At 39.9% G+C, this 19,074-nt stretch overlaps 1 protein-coding gene across 1 annotated transcript in view; it reads left to right on the top strand.

Annotated features, from left to right (window-relative positions):
- ESF1 (ESF1 nucleolar pre-rRNA processing protein homolog) overlaps window positions 1-18,067 on the top strand; it is a 93,037-nt gene extending 74,970 nt beyond the window's left edge. The window contains exons 12-14 of the mRNA XM_073236946.1: window positions 14,132-14,214; window positions 15,501-15,647; window positions 17,220-18,067. Coding sequence (XP_073093047.1) covers window positions 14,132-14,214; window positions 15,501-15,647; window positions 17,220-17,513 — 524 coding nt within the window. The 3' untranslated portion in view covers window positions 17,514-18,067. The remainder of the gene's footprint in view (window positions 1-14,131; window positions 14,215-15,500; window positions 15,648-17,219) is intronic.
- Window positions 18,068-19,074: the final 1,007 nt, after the last annotated feature.

The raw sequence follows: 19,074 nt of genomic DNA, 5'->3' as shown, positions 1-19,074 counted from the left end.
GCTTCTGCTTCCTGCCCATTTGCTTTGGGGTTTATCTCTGCTATTGCTGTGGGCTTGGCCTGGCTGGGGCTGTTCCTCCAAAATGGTGGAGCCCCATTGGAGGGGGAGCAGCCGGGGGGCTATTTATCTCCGTAAGGGGCCTCTGTGCTCCCTGCTGCCCAGGGGGTTAGAGTGCCCAGAGATCCCCAGATTCCCTGCCTCTGGTCTAAGTGACCTGTCCTGCCCCTTTAAGACTTCCAAAAAGCACTCTCCAAACCAAAACAACAACAGCAACAATGAGAGAGGGAACAGAAAGAAAAAAAAAGGAAAAAACACGCGATTTTTTTTTTTTTTTTTTGTCCTAAGTTGCCGGTCCCAGGCACCCGCTCACTGGTCCTGCTGCCCTGTCTCCCTAGCATCAGGGTCCCTGTCCTTTCAAGGCTTCCAAAAAGCACCCACCCACCGGTCCCGCAGGGAAGGAACACTCGATATTCTTTGTCCTCAGGCGCTGGTCCCAGGCACCCGCTCACCAGTCCTGCTGCCCTGCCTCCCTAGCACCGGGGTCCCTGTCCCTTTAAGTCTTCCAAAAAGCACTCGCCAAAAAGAAAAAAAGGGAAAAACGCGCGATTTCCTCCGTCCTCAGGTGCCGGTCTCAGGCACCCGCCCACCGGTCCCACAGGGAAAAACGCCCGATATTCTTTGTCCTCAGGCGCCGGTCTCAGGCACCCGCTCACCAGTCCCACCGCCCTGCCTCCCTAGCACCGGGGTCCTTGTCCCTTTTAGGCTTCCAAAAAGCACTCGCAAAAAAGAGAAAAAAAAAAAGGGGGGAAAACGCGCGATTTCCTCTGTCCTTAGGTGCCGGTCTCAGGCATCCGCCCCCCGGTCCCGCAGGGAAAAACGTGGGATATTCTTTGTCCTCAGGCGCCGGTCCCAGGCACCTGCTCACCAGTCCTGCCACCCTGCCTCCCTAGCACCGGGGTCCCTGTCCCTTTAAGGCTTCCAAAAAGCGCTCGCCAAAAAGAGAAAAAAAAAGGGGGGAAAAATGCGCGATTTCCTCCGTCCTCAGGCGCCGGTCTCAGGCACCCGCCCGCCGGTCCCACAGGGAGAAACGCGGGATATTCTTTGTCCTCAGGCGCCGGTTCCAGGCACCTGCTCACCGGTCCCGCCACCCTGCCTCCCTAGCAATGGGGGCCCGTCCCTTTAAGGCTTCCAAAAAGCACTCCCCCCAAAAAAAACCGCTCCGGTTTCTTTCCACCCACCGAGAGCCGGGGGGAGGAGCGCTCGGGTCCGCCGGGCCGGGGCTTGTATCTTACCCCCTTCGCAAGGCGCTGGGTTATTGCAGGTGTGGATGTGGTCTGGATGTTGTCCTGTGTCCTGTGGTCTCTATTTTAGGAAGATTTTTCTTTGTTATATTTTCATAGCTCTATGTGTTTTTGGGAGGAGATTTCCACTGCTCTACTCACGCCGCCATCCTGGCTCCGCCCCCTCATTTTTCTTTCTGTTTTTTTTTCTCTATTGCAAACTTGATGTCAAATGAGAGTTTTGGAATGAAACTTCTAGATGAATTCACATTTATTTTTTTCTTTGGAAATGAAATACTGGAAAAATTGGCTTATTGCTAATTGCATACACAGTTTTAAAAGATTTTTTTAAAGAAGTAGGAGTGAAATAAAGTACATCACATGTAAATATACCCTATTAAAATTTATCCTTTGTCTTGACAACTTTAGATATTTAATAAACCACTATGAAAACCCAATAATAGGATACATATGTTTGATTCACTCAACCCATATGTTGAGTACTTACAGTGTACTGCTCTGATGTTGTTTTACAGTTTACAAATACTTTTATATGCATTCTGTCCTCTCCTCCAGACTTCAACCCACTTTATAGATGAGTAAATTGAAGCTCACAAACATAGTTGAACTGCACAAGGGCCAGTGGTAGATGGTAGAAGCCTAATGGGCTCCCTTTTCTTTTTATAACTGTACAGTTATATTGTAAAAACCAAAGCTAGGACCCATGCGTGTAAGAGTAGACATAAGGAATTGACTGGATTTTCCAAGCAAAGCCAGAATACCCACATCCAGACAAAGATTGATAGAGTGCTTCTTTTTATGGGCAAGTAACCCGGGATACAAGAACTTGCTACAAAAAAAGTGAATTACTGGGGACCCTTCCCCTCCCCACTGGTCAATACTGACACCGTGCCTGCCCCCCAGTGAAGTATCTTAACTGTTCTCACAAGAAGTGCTTAGCTAAATTCTCTGGAAGAAGTTTTTCATGGGAATAATTCTCTGACATTATAAGTAATGGAAAATGGAATTTCCTTTACAGATCAATTTTTTTATAATACATTTTTTTCATAGATGTATTATATTTTTTGCTTAAAGTGATGGAAGCCTCAGTAAGGATTGTTTAGATTTTTTTTTTAGCTACAAAACTCTAACATCAGGTTTTGAATCCTTGTTAGTATTCATCTCATTAAAATCACCCATATATACTTTTTGCAGCAGTCCCAGAAGATACGGTTTTTTACTTGCCAAAAGATTCACTGAAAAATAAAGATAGCATTTCAGAACAGGGACTTCCATTTTCCTAGTACTCTTTGACTTAGGCCTGCCAACTTTCTAAAGGCAAAGAAGTGCTTTTTTAAAAAATAAATTAAGAGAGGGGCGGAGCCAAGATGGCGGCGTGAGTAGAGCAGTGGAAATCTCCTCCCAAAAACACATAGAGCTATGAAAATATAACAAAGAAAAATCTTCCTAAAATAGAGACCACAGGACACAGGACAACATCCAGACCACATCCACACCTGCAAGAACCCAGCGCCTTGTGAAGGGGGTAAGATACAAGCCCCAGCCCGGCGGGACCTGAGCGCCCCTCCCCCCGGCTCCCGGCGGGTGGAGAGAAACCGGAGCGGTTTTTTTTTTTTTTTTTTTTTTTGGCGAGCGCTTTTTGGAAGCCTTAGAGGGACGGGCCCCCGTTGCTGGGGAGGCAGGGTGGCGGGACCGGTGAGGAGGTGCCTGGGAACGGCGCCGGAGGACAAAGAATATCCCGCGTTTCTCCCTGCGAGACCTGGGGGCGGGTGCCTGAGACCGGTGCCTGAGGACGGAGGAGGTCGCGCGTTTTTCCCCTTTTTTTTTTCTTTTTTTTTCTCTTTTTGGCGAGCGCTTTTTGGAAGCCTTGAAGGGACGGGGACCCCAGTGCTAGGGAGGCACGGTGGCGGGACTGGTGAGCGGGTGGCTGGGACCGGCGCCTGAGGACAAAGAATATCCCCCGTTTTTCCCTGCGGGACCGGTGGGCGGGTGCCTGAGACCGGCACTTGAGGACAGAGGAAATCGCGCGTTTTTCCCCTTTTTTTTTTCTCTTTTCTGCGAGTGCTTTTTGGAAGCCTAAAAGGGACAGGGACCCCGGTGCTAGGGAGGCAGGGCGGCGGGACTGGTGAGCGGGTGCCTGGGACCGGCACCTGAGGACAAAGAATATCCTGCATTTTTCCCTGTGGGACCGGTGGGTGGGTGCCTGAGACCAGCACCTGAGGACGGAAGAAATCGCGCGTTTTTCCCCTTTTTTTCTCTCTTTTTGCCGAGTGCTTTTTGGAAGCCTTGAAGGGACAGGGACCCCGGTGCTAGGGAGGCAGGGCGGCGGGACTGGTGAGCGGGTGCGTGGGACCAGTGCCTGAGGACAAAGAATATTGAGCGTTCCTTCCCTGCGGGACCGGTGGGTGGGTGCTTTTTGGAAGCCTTCAAAGGACAGGGACCCTGGTGCTAGGGAGACAGGGCAGCAGGACCAGTGAGCGGGTGCCTGGGACCGGCACCTGAGGACAAAAAAAAAAAAAAAAAAAAATCGCTTGTTTTTTCCTTTTTTTTTCCTTTTTTTTTTCTCTTTGTTTCTGTTCCCTCTCTCATTGTTGCTGCTGTTGTTTTGGTTTGGAGAGTGCTTTTTGGAAATCTTAAAGGGGCAGGACAGGTCACTTAGACCAGAAGCAGGGAATCTGGGGATCTCTGGGCACTCTAACCCCCTGGGCAGCAGGGAGCACAGAGGCCCCTTACGGAGATAAATAGTCTCCTGGCTGCTCCCCCTCCAACGGGGCTCCACCATTTTGGAGGAACAGCCCCAGCCAGGCCAAGCCCACAGCAACAGCGGAGATAAACCCCAAAGCAACTGGGCAGGAAGCAGAAGCCCTGTCTGCGCACAGCTGCCCAGCACAAGCCACTAGAGGTCGCTATTCTCCCAGGAAAAGGCTACAAACCAACAAGAAGGGAAGCTCTTCCAGCGGTCACTTGTACCAGCTCTGCAAACTATCTCTATCACCATGAAAAGGCAAAACTACAGGCAGACAAAGATCACAGAGACAACACCTGAGAAGGAGACAGACCTAACTAGTCTTCCTGAAAAAGAATTCAAAATAAAAATCATGAACATGCTGACAGAGATGCAGAAAAAAATGCAAGAGCAATGGGATGAGATGCAGAGAAAAATGCAAGAGCAGTGGGATGAAGTCCGGAAGGAGATCACAGATGTCAGGAAAGAGATCACAGAAGTGAAACAATCCCTGGAAGGATTTATAAGCAGAATGGATAAGATGCAAGAGGCCATTGAAGGAATAGAAGCCAGAGAACAGGAACGTATAGAAGCTGACATAGAGAGAGATAAAAGGATCTCCAGGAATGAAACAACACTAAGAGAAATATGTGACCAATACAAAAGGAAAAACATTCGTATTATAGGGATACCAGAAGAGGAAGAAAGAGGAAAAGGGATAGAAAGTGTCTTTGAAGAAATAATTGCTGAAAACTTCCCCAAACTGGGGGAGGAAATAATCGAACAGACCATGGAATTATACAGAACCCCCAACAGAAAGGATCCAAGGAGGACAACACCAAGACACATAATAATTAAAATGGCAAGGATCAAGGACAAGGAAAGAGTTTTAAAGGCAGCTAGAGAGAAAAAGGTCACCTATAAAGGAAAACCAATCAGGCTAACATCAGACTTCTCAACAGAAACCCTACAGGCCAGAAGAGAATGGCATGATATACTTAACGCAATGAAACAGAAGGGCCTTGAACCAAGGATACTGTATCCAGCACGACTATCATTTAAATATGATGGTGGGATCAAACAATTCCCAGACAAGCAAAAGCTGAGGGAATTTGCTTCCCACAAACCACCTCTACAGGGCATCCTACAGGGACTGCTCTAGATGGGAGCACCCCTAAAAAGAGCACAGAACAAAACACACAACATATGAAGAAGGGAGGAGGAGGAATAAGAAGGGAGAGAAGAAAAGACTCTCCAGACAGTGTATATAACAGCTCAATAAGCGAGCTAAGTTAGGCAGTAAGATACTAAAGAAGCTAACCTTGAACCTTTGGTAACCACGAATCTAAAGCCTGCAATGGCAATAAGTACATATCTTTCAATAGTCACCCTAAATGTAAATGGACTTAATGCACCAATCAAAAGACATAGAGTAATAGAATGGATAAAAAAGCAAGACCCATCTATATGCTGCTTACAAGAAACTCACCTTAAACCCAAAGATAAGCATAGACTAAAAGTCAAGGGATGGAAAAACGTATTTCAGGCAAACAACAGTGAGAAGAAAGCAGGGGTTGCAGTACTAATATCAGACAAAATAGACTTCAAAACAAAGAAAGTAACAAGAGATAAAGAAGGCCACTACATAATGATAAAGGGCTTAGTCCAACAAGAGGATATAACCATTCTAAATATATATGCACCCAATACAGGAGCACCAGCATATGTGAAGCAAATACTAACAGAACTAAAGAGGGAAATAGACTGCAATGCATTCATTGTAGGAGACTTCAACACACCACTCACCCCAAAGGATAGATCCACCGGGCAGAAAATAAGTAAAGACACACAGGCACTGAACAACACACTAGAACAGATGGACCTAATAGACATCTATAGAACTTTACATCCAAAAGCAACAGGATATACATTCTTCTCAAGTGCACATGGAACATTCTCCAGAATAGACCACATACTAGCTCACAAAAAGAGCCTCAATAAATTCCACAATATTGAAATTCTACCAACCAATTTTTCAGACCACAAAGGTATGAAAGTAGAAATAAATTCTACAAAGAAAACAAAAAGGCTCACAAACACATGGAGGCTTAACAACATGCTACTAAATAATCAATGGATCAATGAACAAATCAAAATAGAGATCAAGGAATATATAGAAACAAATGACAACAACAACACTAAGCCCCAACTTCTGTGGGATGCAGCGAAAGCAGTCTTAAGAGGAAAGTATATAGCAATCCAGGCACACTTGAAGAAGGAAGAACAATCCCAAATGAATAGTCTAACATCACAACTATTAAAACTGGAAAAAGAAGAACAAATGAGGCCTAAAGTCAGCAGAAGGAGGGACATAATAAAGATCAGAGAAGAAATAAACAAAATTGAGAAGAATAAAACAATAGCAAAAATCAACGAAACCAAGAGCTGGTTCTTTGAGAAAATAAACAAAATAGATAAGCCTCTAGCCCAACTTATTAAGAGAAAAAGAGAGTCAACACAAATCAACATAATCAGAAATGAGAATGGAAAAATCACGACAGACTCCACAGAAATACAAAGAATTATTAAAGACTACTATGAAAACCTATATGCCAACAAGCTGGAAAACCTAGAAGAAATGGACAACTTCCTAGAAAAATACAACCTCCCAAGACTGACCAAGGCAGAAACACAAAAGTTAAACAAACCAATTACAAGCAAAGAAATTGAAACAGTAATCAAAAAACTACCCAAGAACAAAACCCCGGGGCCGGACGGATTTACCTCGGAATTTTATCAGACACACAGAGAAGACATAATACCCATTCTCCTTAAAGTGTTCCACAAAATAGAAGAAGAGGGAAAACTCCCAAATTCATTCTATGAGGCCAACATCACCCTAATACCAAAACCAGGAAAAGACCCCACCAAAAAAGAAAATTACAGACCAATATCCCTGATGAATGTAGATGCAAAAATACTCAATAAAATATTAGCAAACAGAATTCAACAGTATATCAAAAGGATCATACACCATGACCAAGTGGGGTTCATCCCAGGGATGCAAGGATGGTACAACATTCGAAAATCCATCAACATCATCCACCACATCAACAAAAAGAAAGACAAAAACCACATGATCATCTCCATAGATGCTGAAAAAGCATTTGACAAAATTCAACATCCATTCATGATAAAAACTCTCAGCAAAATGGGAATAGAGGGCAAGTACCTCAACATAATAAAGGCCATATATGATAAACCCACAGCCAGCATTATACTGAACAGCGAGAAGCTGAAAGCATTTCCACTGAGATCGGGAACCAGACAGGGATGCCCACTCTCCCCACTGTTATTTAACATAGTACTGGAGGTCCTAGCCACGGCAATCAGACAAAACAAAGAAATACAAGGAATCCAGATTGGTAAAGAAGAAGTTAAACTGTCACTATTTGCAGATGATATGATACTGTACATAAAAAACCCTAAAGACTCCACTCCAAAACTACTAGAACTGATATCGGAATACAGCAAAGTTGCAGGATACAAAATCAACACACAGAAATCTGTAGCTTTCCTATACACTAACAACGAATCAATAGAAAGAGAAATCAGGAAAACAATTCCATTCACCATTGCATCAAAAAGAATAAAATACCTAGGAATAAACCTAACCAAAGAAGTGAAAGACTTATACTCTGAAAACTACAAGTCACTCTTAAGAGAAATTAAAGGGGACACTAATAAATGGAAACTCATCCCATGCTCATGGCTAGGAAGAATTAATATCGTCAAAATGGCCATCCTGCCGAAAGCAGTATACAAATTTGATGCAATCCCTCTCAAATTACCAGCAACATTCTTCAATGAATTGGAACAAATAATTCAAAAATTCATATGGAAACACCAAAGACCCCAAATAGCCAAAGCAATCCTGAAAAAGAAGAATAAAGTAGGGGGGATCTCACTCCCCAACTTCAAGCTCTACTACAAAGCCATAGTAATCAAGACAATTTGGTACTGGCACAAGAACAGAGCCACAGACCAGTGGAACAGATTAGAGACCCCAGAAATTAACCCAAACATATATGGTCAATTAATATTTGATAAAGGAGCCATGGACATACAATGGCAAAATGACAGTCTCTTCAACAGATGGTGCTGGCAAAACTGGACAGCTACATGTAGGAGAATGAAACTGGACCATTGTCTAACCCCATATACAAAGGTAAACTCAAAATGGATCAAAGACCTGAATGTAAGTCACGAAACCATTAAACTCTTGGAAAAAAACATAGGCAAAAACCTCTTAGATATAAACATGAGTGATCTCTTCTTGAACATATCTCCCCGGGCAAGGAAAACAACAGCAAAAATGAGCAAGTGGGACTACATTAAGCTGAAAAGCTTCTGTACAGCGAAAGACACCATCAATAGAACAAAAAGGAACCCTACAGTATGGGAGAATATATTTGAAAATGACAGATCTGATAAAGGCTTGACGTCCAGAATATATAAAGAGCTCACACGCCTCAACAAACAAAAAACAAATAACCCAATTAAAAAATGGGCAGAGGAACTGAACAGACAGTTCTCCAAAAAAGAAATACAGATGGCCAAGAGACACATGAAAAGATGCTCCACATCGCTAATTATCAGAGAAATGCAAATTAAAACTACAATGAGGTATCACCTCACACCAGTAAGGATAGCTGCCATCCAAAAGACAAACAACAACAAATGTTGGCGAGGCTGTGGAGAAAGGGGAACCCTCCTACACTGCTGGTGGGAATGTAAATTAGTTCAACCATTGTGGAAAGCAGTATGGAGGTGCATCAAAATGCTCAGAACAGACCTACCATTTGACCCAGGAATTCCTCTCCTAGGAATTTACCCTAAGAACGCAGCAATCAAGTTTGAGAAAGACAGATGCACTCCTATGTTTATCGCAGCACTATTTACAATAGCCAAGAATTGGAAGCAACCTAAATGTCCATCTGTAGATGAATGGATAAAGAAGATGTGGTACATATACACAATGGAATACTACTCAGCCATAAGAAGTGGAGAAATCCAACCATTTGCAGCAACATGGATGGAGCTGGAGAGTATTATGCTCAGTGAAATAAGCCAAGCGGAGAAAGAGAAATACCAAATGATTTCACTCATCTGAGGAGTATAGGAACAAAGGAAAAACTGAAGGAACAAAACAGCAGCAGAATTACAGAACCCAAAAATGGACTAACAGGTACCAAAGGGAAAGGAACTTGGGAGGATGGGTGGGCAGGGAGGGATAAGGGGGGGGAAGAAGAAGAGGGGTATTAAGATTAGCATGCATGGGGGGGAGGGAGAAAGGGGAGGGTGGGCTGCACAACACAGAGAGGACAAGTAGTGACTCTACAACATTTTGCTAAGCTGATGGACAGTAACCGTAATGTGGTTGTTAGGGGGTACCTGATATAGGGGAGAGCATAGTAAACATAGTATTCTTCATGTAAGTGTAGATTAAAAATTAAAAAAAAAAAAAAAGAAAGAAAGAAAAGGAGGATTACTCCTTAACAGGATAAAACTATTGGTAAATCAAGGATCAACGCATGCTTTAAATATCCTTAATGTTGATCACTTAAAGGGTGTCAGATGATCAGCTATGGAGGTACTCTTTTCTGATAATATTCCTTCCTCTTAATTAAAAAAAAAAAAAAAAGCAGTTACTGTGTGCTGACCTCCAATGAGTTCTGCACAGTGGTATAGAGGGCATGTCAAAGTGTGGGCAAAGGGTCTGTTTGTTTCTACGCAGAAGATCAAGGCCTAGCTTGGATACCCAGAAAATGAACTAAGATACGATATGAGGAGGAGCTTCCGGCATCAGCACTCTCTGGAGGACTTGTGCCGGGGGATGATCATCAAAAAGCCTCCACAGGGATCCGGACGATGCTGCGGTTGTGGCTGCATCCAGCCCACCGTCTCCTGGACTTGCCATAAGAAGGAGGAGGGAGATGTCTAGGCTGGCATGTGCATACAGTGAGACAACGAATTTGACTGGATCTGTACTGTTGGAACTCAACCAGGAGTTGGGAGGGGTGCAAGTTGTAGCACCCCAAAATCTCATGACTATAGACTTTCTATGGTTAAAAGAACATATGGGATGTGAACAGATCCCAGAAATGGGCTGCTTTAATTTGTCTGATGGTTCAAGTACAGTTGGACAATATCCATCATATCATAGATAAATTTTCACAAATGCCTAGGGTGCCTAAATGGTTTTCTTGGCTTCACTGGAGATGGCTGGTAATTATAGATTTGCTTTGTTTATGTCACCGTATTCCTATTATGTTAATATATGTGTGCAAATTAGTTAGTAGTTTAAAACCTATACATAATTAAGGTACTATACAAGAAGATATGTCAAAGAAATAATCAATCCTCCCATGTTTCCTTCATATGCTACATCTATAGCTTTTCTTCTTCCTTCCTAATTACAACCCTTAAATAGAATTCGTGCCTCATATCAAATTTACCGAGTATCATAATTCCTCCAGGTGGTAAAGATACCTCGAGACAAGTGCTGGGCATAGAAGCCACAGGGCATAAATCTGCAAAGAAGTAAAAAGCTAACCTTTGCAAACAATATGGCTTCTCTCTCACTTACCAACTTTACATTTCCCTGTATGGCCCCGGAAGATGACTGGTTAGCCAGAGACGGGTAAGATTCCTCAAGGGAGGAACAACCTAAGACAGGCACAGTCGCAGGGGGGCCATCAGGTGAGAATTTGGGGATCAACAGAGGTGAGGCTCAGAACCTCACCCCCCCTGCTTTGAGAGAAATCTTCTGCATCCGTGGATGTCTTGCTGCCCTTGTCTAGCCTGGATTAATACTTAGTCTATAGGCACACACCTGATCATGTGATCATCTATATTTGCCTTCTTACAGCACTAAACTATGTTTTCTACCTTTATCTTGCATCTACCTACCACTTCAGCATTTTATTAAAAATAAAAATAATAATAATAATAGGAGAAATGTGGGATCAACATATAAATCAAGTACAAAAATCAAATGAATATTCATATTTGACCTGATTGTTTATAGGTCATATTGCATGATCAAAACCGAAAGTTTCTGTGATGAATGCCCTTGTACTGTTCACCATGTAAGAATTTATTCACTCTGTAAGAATTCGTTCACCATGTAAGAACTTGTTCGTTATGCTTCAGAAGATTGGAGACTGACGAGAATTAGGCTTGAGATGGATTAATGATTGTACATTGAGCATTGACCCCCCTATACTGAATTTTATTGTTGTTAACAACCATTTGATCAATAAATATGAGAGATGCCCTCTCAAAAAAAATAAAAAATAAAAAAAATAAAAATAAAAATAAAAAAGGAAAAAAAAACAAAAAACAAAAAAAAAACAAAAAAAACAAAAAAAAATAAATTAAGATGTGCCCTCTTAATACCATCTTGTTAATTTAAGTGCAGAAAGGATCCATATACATTATTTATCTTCTGACTGAACAGTTCAGTCTAGCACATAGTAAATCCTTTGTGAGCTAAGAAATTTTCATCATGCTAAACTCAAATATCATTTTTAGCCCAGACCATCTTGGAGATTCTGTTTTTCCACACTCACTGCAGTGTTCCTTTCAAGTTTATTTTTATGACTTTTCACCAGGTTGTTATAAAATCTCAAACAGTTTATTATTGTGGGTTCTTTGAAAGTACTTCCCACAGCTGTAATGTGAAGATCTTTATCTCCTTTATGTATTAATTATATGCAGCCTGGCATTTTTTCCTGCCACAGAACTATCTTCTGCATATGTCATTTGTCCATTTACTTCAAAAGGAGCTCTTTTTGAGAGTGTAGGAACAGAGGTAAACTTAGGGTGTGAGAGTCAGAACCTTGATGATGCTTATATATGCAAAGACATACATGTACTTTAAAATGGAGAAAAGTTTATCATCTTCAAGTGGATATACATTCTGAAAAATATTTGAGATAGGAGCAGTAAAGATTTTTACCTTAGGGAGAAGGGCTGCCTACAATAATATTCCTGGGAAGTCCAGACAAATTTTTTTGGTAGCACTGAGAGGTGAACCTACCAGCACCCTCCTGCTGGCATTTTCTCTGAGCTGGGCATGTCTGCATGAGTACAGCAGGACTCAGTGTGCACAGGGCATTTCTGAAGCCTCTTGATTCAGGCTTTGCTTTTCCATTTATCCCCCATTAGCTGTGGTTATTCGGCCATCATTGTATGTTCTGTGAATTTTACTTTATGATTTTACAACAGAATGCATTGTAAACAAAAGGACCATTACAGGGGAAATGATATTTGATAGTTAAGGAGTGTAGTGTAGTTGTTAACAGTGGAGAGCCTGAGCCTGGGTGCTTAGGTTTAAATCATGGTTCTTTCACTAACTAAACTTGAGACAAATTACTTAACCTTTTGTGCTTCAGTTTCCTCATCCACAGAGTGAAGACTATAAGAAACAGTAGAATCTACCTTTTGTCATTATTGTGAGGATTAGTGAGTATAAGTAAAGTGAAGGAGTACTGCTGCCTGGAGCACATATAGTAAGAGCTGTGTGAGCATTGATCGTCATTACCTCAGAGACTGCTGGTTCCCCTGCCCTGGAAGAACAGACACAGCTTAGTCGAGGAAGACAATGAGTGTCTGGCACTTCAGAGAAGAATGACTTGTGTAATAACATTCTAGAGTAACAGAGCATGGCTTTGTACATTCTTAATCTTCAGACTAGTCTTTCATACTTTAGCACCCTGACACCCATTCCCTTTGAACCCCTTCCACTTCAACACACAAAAAAGGAAAAGAAAATAAAGCATCAGTGTGATCACCAAGGAACTCAGGGCATCTTACATGTGTACAGTCAGACTGTCATGACAGTAGTAGCAAACATGATGTAGCACCATGTCCCAGGCACTAACTAAGATCTTCACATTTGTTAATGCTTTTAGTTCTTACAGTAATCCTTTGAGGTAGGTGCTATTATTATAATCCCATTTTACAGATAAGGACCACAGGCACAAACTGCCATAGCTAGAATGTGGTAGAACTAGAATTGAAGCCCAGGCGCCAGCAGCTGCAGAGTCAGGCACCTTTAACCTCTGTACATTCCTACTTCTCATTCAGTTGAGAACGTCCCATCTAACATCTTGTGGTCCCCGAGTCCCTGGAAATACAACAGGTTTCCAGTCAGAAGCCAATAAGTTGTTTTGCCTAATAATAGACCTAGAAAGCTAACCAAAAATCTTCAGAGATAGAGAAAGAATTTTGCTAAACGTTTACTTATAGGTAGTTACTGTCAAATTGTTGTTGTGAAGATGATTTTTATTTTATTTGCAGATGAGTTCTCTGCATAGTTTTCAGAGTTTATATATTCAAATCGCTTGGGGTTTTGTGTGTGTCTGTATGATTTCTACTGTTATTTTCATTTCCATTTTATTTCCCTGTACGTTATGAGGTAAGATGTAACTCTTCTTTTCTTCCAGAATAAAACAAAACAAATTGCCAGCACCAGTTATTGAATAATCTTTCTTTTCCTAGTGATGTGTGATGGTATATTTTATTATATACTAAGCCATACTGTTCTCTTTTCATAATAGTAGCATAGTATTTTTGTTTTCTTTTCACTTTGTAGTGCATTTTGGTATAATGTATGACTAGTATATCAAGTTTATCTTGTTAATGTTTGTAAAGGTTTCCTTCAATTGAATTGTATTTATAATTTAATTAAATGTGTATATTTTATAATGAATGGATGTGAATTTTACCAGATGCTTATTCTATATCTGTTGAAATGATCTTATAGTTTTTCTTTTTTAGCTGATGATGTCTTATACATTTCAGAAGAAATTCCTGCTTTATAATACTCAGTTACCCCATCTAAATGTGTTGTATATATTCCACTCATAACCATAATCATCTCTCAGTAATATATTTTTACTTTCTTTAGTTTTTATACATTTATACATTTATTAATAAGATTATTCCTGGATATCTTGTGCTTTTGTTTGCAGTAAAAACATGTTATTGCTGATAGTCTTATAATTTTTAACCTTCCTATGGTGGTTTATTGTGCCAGGTATAAAAGAAAAGAAAAAACCAATGAACTCTGCAAAAGATAGCACATCTCCAGAGGAAGAAGCTGAAATTGAAAGACAAAAGGTAAAACATGGTCATTGTTACATGCTTAGTGGATAATTGATAGGTACAATTTAAATGAAGTCCACATGAGTTTTAGTGTCCCTAATATAAAAATAACTGATTTTAGCACTTAATTACATACTTTACAAGCATAGTGATGAAGTACCACATTTTTCACCAACATTTCACCAACTAGTACAAAATTAAAATTTACCTCAAACCCAAGACATGTCCCTTTGTGATTAAGAGGAAAGTGTCTCAATAGTAAAAACTCTTACTATCACTGAGACAAAAACTACTACAATTAAAACCTCAGAATATTATTGCCATAAGTTTTAATAATGTAATTTTAATCTGTCCTTAATATAGACTTTGCCTTTATGGCTTATCAAATGTTAATTTCTCTCTTTTTATTGCAAACCACATAAATTTAATGTATAAAATCAAAATCTTTGTTGGCATGCAGTGAACCTTATGCTTCACTGACCTCCAGAGTTCCATGGTACAGAGTAATAATAGGGCTTTGCTGAGGCAGGAATTGGAGTCATCATCCCTATGACTGCTGTTCATCCCCTTGTCTGGGAGCGGGGCTGACTGGGCACCTAAACTCTGCATCTTAGAGCATATTTTCTAGTCTCCATTTATTGCATATGCAGTTATGCTCATAGAGTTAAAAAGCAGAAAGAAAATCTCTCGTGTGGAAATTGGCTCTGAAAGAAAGCCAACTTCAGGGGCCAGTGATGGAGGTGAAAGGAAATTAAAGCAGTCCAAGTGGTATATAGGAAGATTTACAAAAGTCTGGCAGAATACTTTATATTTTTTCCAGTATTCATGGTTGCTTAATAGGTTCTCGAGGGTTCACGTTTAATCCCATAGTCAGTAGAAAATAACCTAATTAGTGGAAACAGACATTAGATTTCAGAAGCAAATATTAAGATCCTACCTTCATAGAAATGTCTCAGTATTGAAAAAGCAAGGCAAAGGAAGCAAAAGAAAAGAGAGATTCCTTGTTATTAAAGCACATCTTTTGGAAAACCTAGTTTGTGTCATACAAAATGCATGTTGGCTGGATTAGTATCACTGCTTAAGAAGACCAAAATGAAAATGAGAAATTTTTGTTGGGGACTCATTTCCCACAGCCTACTAACAAATTACACTAAGGAAATGTCTGTTTTTAAATATAAACTTTCACCCTTCTCCTGCTCTTGGCAAGGTTGCTTTCCTAGAGGGAGTGTCTGTGCCCCATACCCCTGTTTGCAGGGGTGGGGGCACTGTTACATAATTGAACCTTTATTTTCTCTCCATAGGCTGAAATGGCTTTGCTCATGATGGATGAGGAGGAAGAAAGCAAAAAACACTTCAATTACAACAAGATTGTGGAGCACCAAAATCTGAGCAAAAAGAAGAAAAAACAGCTTATGAAAAAGAAGGAATTATTAGAGGATGACTTTGAGGTAAAAGGGACAAAAGTCACTAGCTTCTTAAAAATGGTATTAAATCTAAAGTCAGCTATAGAGATAAAAATTGAGCATAGCCAAAATTAACCTTTAAATGTCTTAGGAAAGGCTCATAGTGGAGCCAAAGCTGCCATCTTTTAGTCCAACACAGCCAGTTCATCCCCAGGTAGTCTTTGAACACCAAGTAAAGTAGTTGGCTTATATTCTGGTAGCCAATTGCACCAAAAATATGTAGCTTCTAACATTAGAATCCCACGTTAAGGTATTCACTTAATTATCTGTATAATTAAGCCCAGCTGAAAAATAGCAGATTCATGGCACACGTGTCACATTCTCACTGTGTAGTGGCCAGGGCATCGGCCATGTTTTCTTAATTGTTGTTTCTTGTTTCCATTGCTCCCTCTTTTCCCTCATTTTGCTAAGTACATATTCCTAATGGCTATACAGTCCCTATGTACATGAGTTTAAGCCCTGTGCAGAAAACCTATAAAGAGCTATCAGAAACTTCTTAATGACTTCCACCTGTTAGCATGGGAGAATATATATATATAAAAGAACATGGGAAATTTTGAATTTGTTTAAAGAATACAGAAGCGCATGCAGGTAACTTCTAAGTAGCACATAGAAGGACTTGGAAACCACTCTATCGCTCCATTTTCTGTAAGCTAGCTTCATGTATGTTACTGTTCCACAAAATTTCTCAGTGAATTGGTTTTCTTATGAAAAGTTAGAAGCAAAGAACAATTTGTAATCAAATCTATTGTGAGAACTTTCTTCACACATTAATCATCATGCCAAGAATGTTATTCATGAGTGTTTGGTGGTGGTGGCCCACTGTTGTCTGTTGTCCTTCCTGTAACTAAGTAGCTACACAGTCCATCTCTAGGTGGGCTCATCTTTCCACTGGGATGTCAGAAGCAGTGAGTCATGCTCACCCCCATGCCTGGTAACACTTGGAGGCCTGGCTGCGGTAAGGGTATATTCTTATGTGTGGAACCACAGTATTTTCATAGAAAGATCTTAGGGCTTATGTCTGACCAGATCTTGGTCTCAGGTGTCATCTTTCCCATTGTGGTCTTTAAATCTCTTAATCTATGAATCAGCCTCAGTAGCTACTTATGTGGCACAAAGGTTAAAAAATTTTGTAATGTATTTAGAATGCTGGGACTTTACATAAAACTCCAGCTGAAGGTACCATCACTGACTTAATTATCCATCCAGAAACACCTTTCACACTAAGCATGGGAAACCCACCTGGGAACCATTCCCACAGTGGTCTAAGTGGCCAGTGTAGTTGCAGGCTACTGTATATATAGACCACTGTCGTTCCCTTTCAAGGAGATTATCACTGCTTGATCAGAATAGTGTGCCCTGCACACTGTGGTCCAAGAATAGGCCTTAAAACTCCAGTGAAGATCTGTGGGAAAACAATTTGCTAATGAATCAATATAAAATGCTCACATTTGTATTTTATATAATCAATAACTCACTGACTTGAAATTTGGCCTCATTTCTGTACTGTTTGGTTTACTGATTTAATATATTCATATTTTCCTTTTGGACTTGCAGGTAAATGTTAAGGATGCACGGTTTCAGGCAATGTATACTTCCCACTTGTTCAATTTGGATCCTTCAGATCCTAATTTCAAGAAAACAAAAGCTATGGAAAAAATTCTTGAGGAGAAAGCCCGGCAGAGAGAACAAAAAGAACAAGAACTTACTCAGGCAATAAAGAAAAAAGAAAGTGAAATTCAAAAGGAGTCACAAAAGAGGTCCATAGATCCTGCCTTGTCAATGTTGATTAAATCTATAAAAAACAAAACAGAGCAGTTTCAAGCAAGAAAAAAACAAAAAGTCAAATAGCTGTATGTTGTTTCTTTTTGGATTGAGGATGTGTTTTCCTAACGTATATGGAAGTGTTAGGAAGAATTGGCAACAAAGCTACCTTTCAAGAATATGAATAAATCTTAACTCTGATCATTGTCAAATCTCTCTCCATATGTAACAGTTAGACCTAATTGTGGATGACTGACAGATTTGCACTATGTAACCACAGTTAACTACAATTAATTCAATTGATCTGAATAAGATTTGTAAGTTTTTTTATGTTTTATGAAATCAGTTCATACTAATAGAAATCACTCTGTTGGTTGGCTTATATTAAAGAGTGTTTACAATTCTATGTAAAAAATAGAGAAGTGCCTAGTCTCAGGTCTGAGTAAGAGTTAGGAACAATTTGAAAATATATATCTAATAGATTAATTTCTCTAGAAACAGAAGGCAGGTTTAGCTATCTATTTAAATAATCTATTTTTCTTGCTATAACTGATCAAAGTCATAACTTTCTTTGTTGTTCAGTCATGTTTGTTACCATTTGTTTATGAAATTAGTTTGTAAATAAAAGTGTAAAAAATTTTTATCTGTATAGCATTGATTTTTTTCATTCTATGCACCTCAAATAAACTTCTCTGGAAAAAGTATCTGAAAAAAACTAACTTTTTAAGAGGACAACTCCATAAAGAGGCAGTTTCAGGTTTGCATGCGTTTCTCATAATTGTACTTGAAATGTTTGTGAGTTCTGCAATGATTTTTCTGTTTGTAATAACAAAATTCTGTCTGCCCTTCACATTTTTGGAATGCTTGGAAGAGTAGATATGCTGCTATTTAGTTCAAGGAATCTTAATTCTTTTTAAAATTAAATTAAAGCACACCTTTAGTCCTTAATACTCGTGTATTTCATCTTGTCTAGGTTTTATATAGTAGTAACTGACCACTTAGGAGAATTAGGTGTGCTGTGTAACTAAATGAAAAACCATAACAGTCAGTTGGAACAAATGATTAAGTATGGTAGCTTCTAAAAGGCAGTAGGAATTTGTCCAGGTTAGTGGTTAATAGTAAACTTGACAAAAATTCAAGCCTACCAATGTGTGATATATGTTTTAAGGATGTAAGACCTAGTGATAATAAGGGCATCTAAACAGTCTCTGAAAGGGGAAGAATAAAAAAGACATTTAAATTGCTCACTATGGCAGAGAAATATCAGTATTGTGCAAGGAATTGTGTTTTTTTCACGAAGCACTGACATTGTTAGGTAATTCAGCCAAATCAGTGTTTCTGTTGATTTATATGTGAACTTCCCTATGTTTATCTACTCCCCACTGAAAGATTGTGCATCTTAATATACTTATGAATATAGTCTATAAACAGTTGTATAGTTACTCATATTTTACTTATACAAGGAGAAGACTTGTTTCTTTTAAACTGTTTAATCATAGTGTAGCAATTATTCAGTTTGATTTCAGGGTTCTTGTGAAACTTAGCCCTTTGGTTTTTGATTGGTTTGGTCTGGGTTTTTGTTTCTGAGCCCTTTATTTTTAAGTCATAGTATTTAACTTAATTCTCATTTTCCTAGTCAGGCATGTAA

Source organism: Manis javanica, chromosome 5 (genome assembly GCF_040802235.1).
Source record: "Manis javanica isolate MJ-LG chromosome 5, MJ_LKY, whole genome shotgun sequence".
Taxonomy (NCBI): Eukaryota; Metazoa; Chordata; class Mammalia; order Pholidota; family Manidae; genus Manis; species Manis javanica.
The sequence above is the reverse complement of the archived record's forward strand: the minus strand, read 5'-3'. Positions and strand labels throughout refer to the sequence as shown.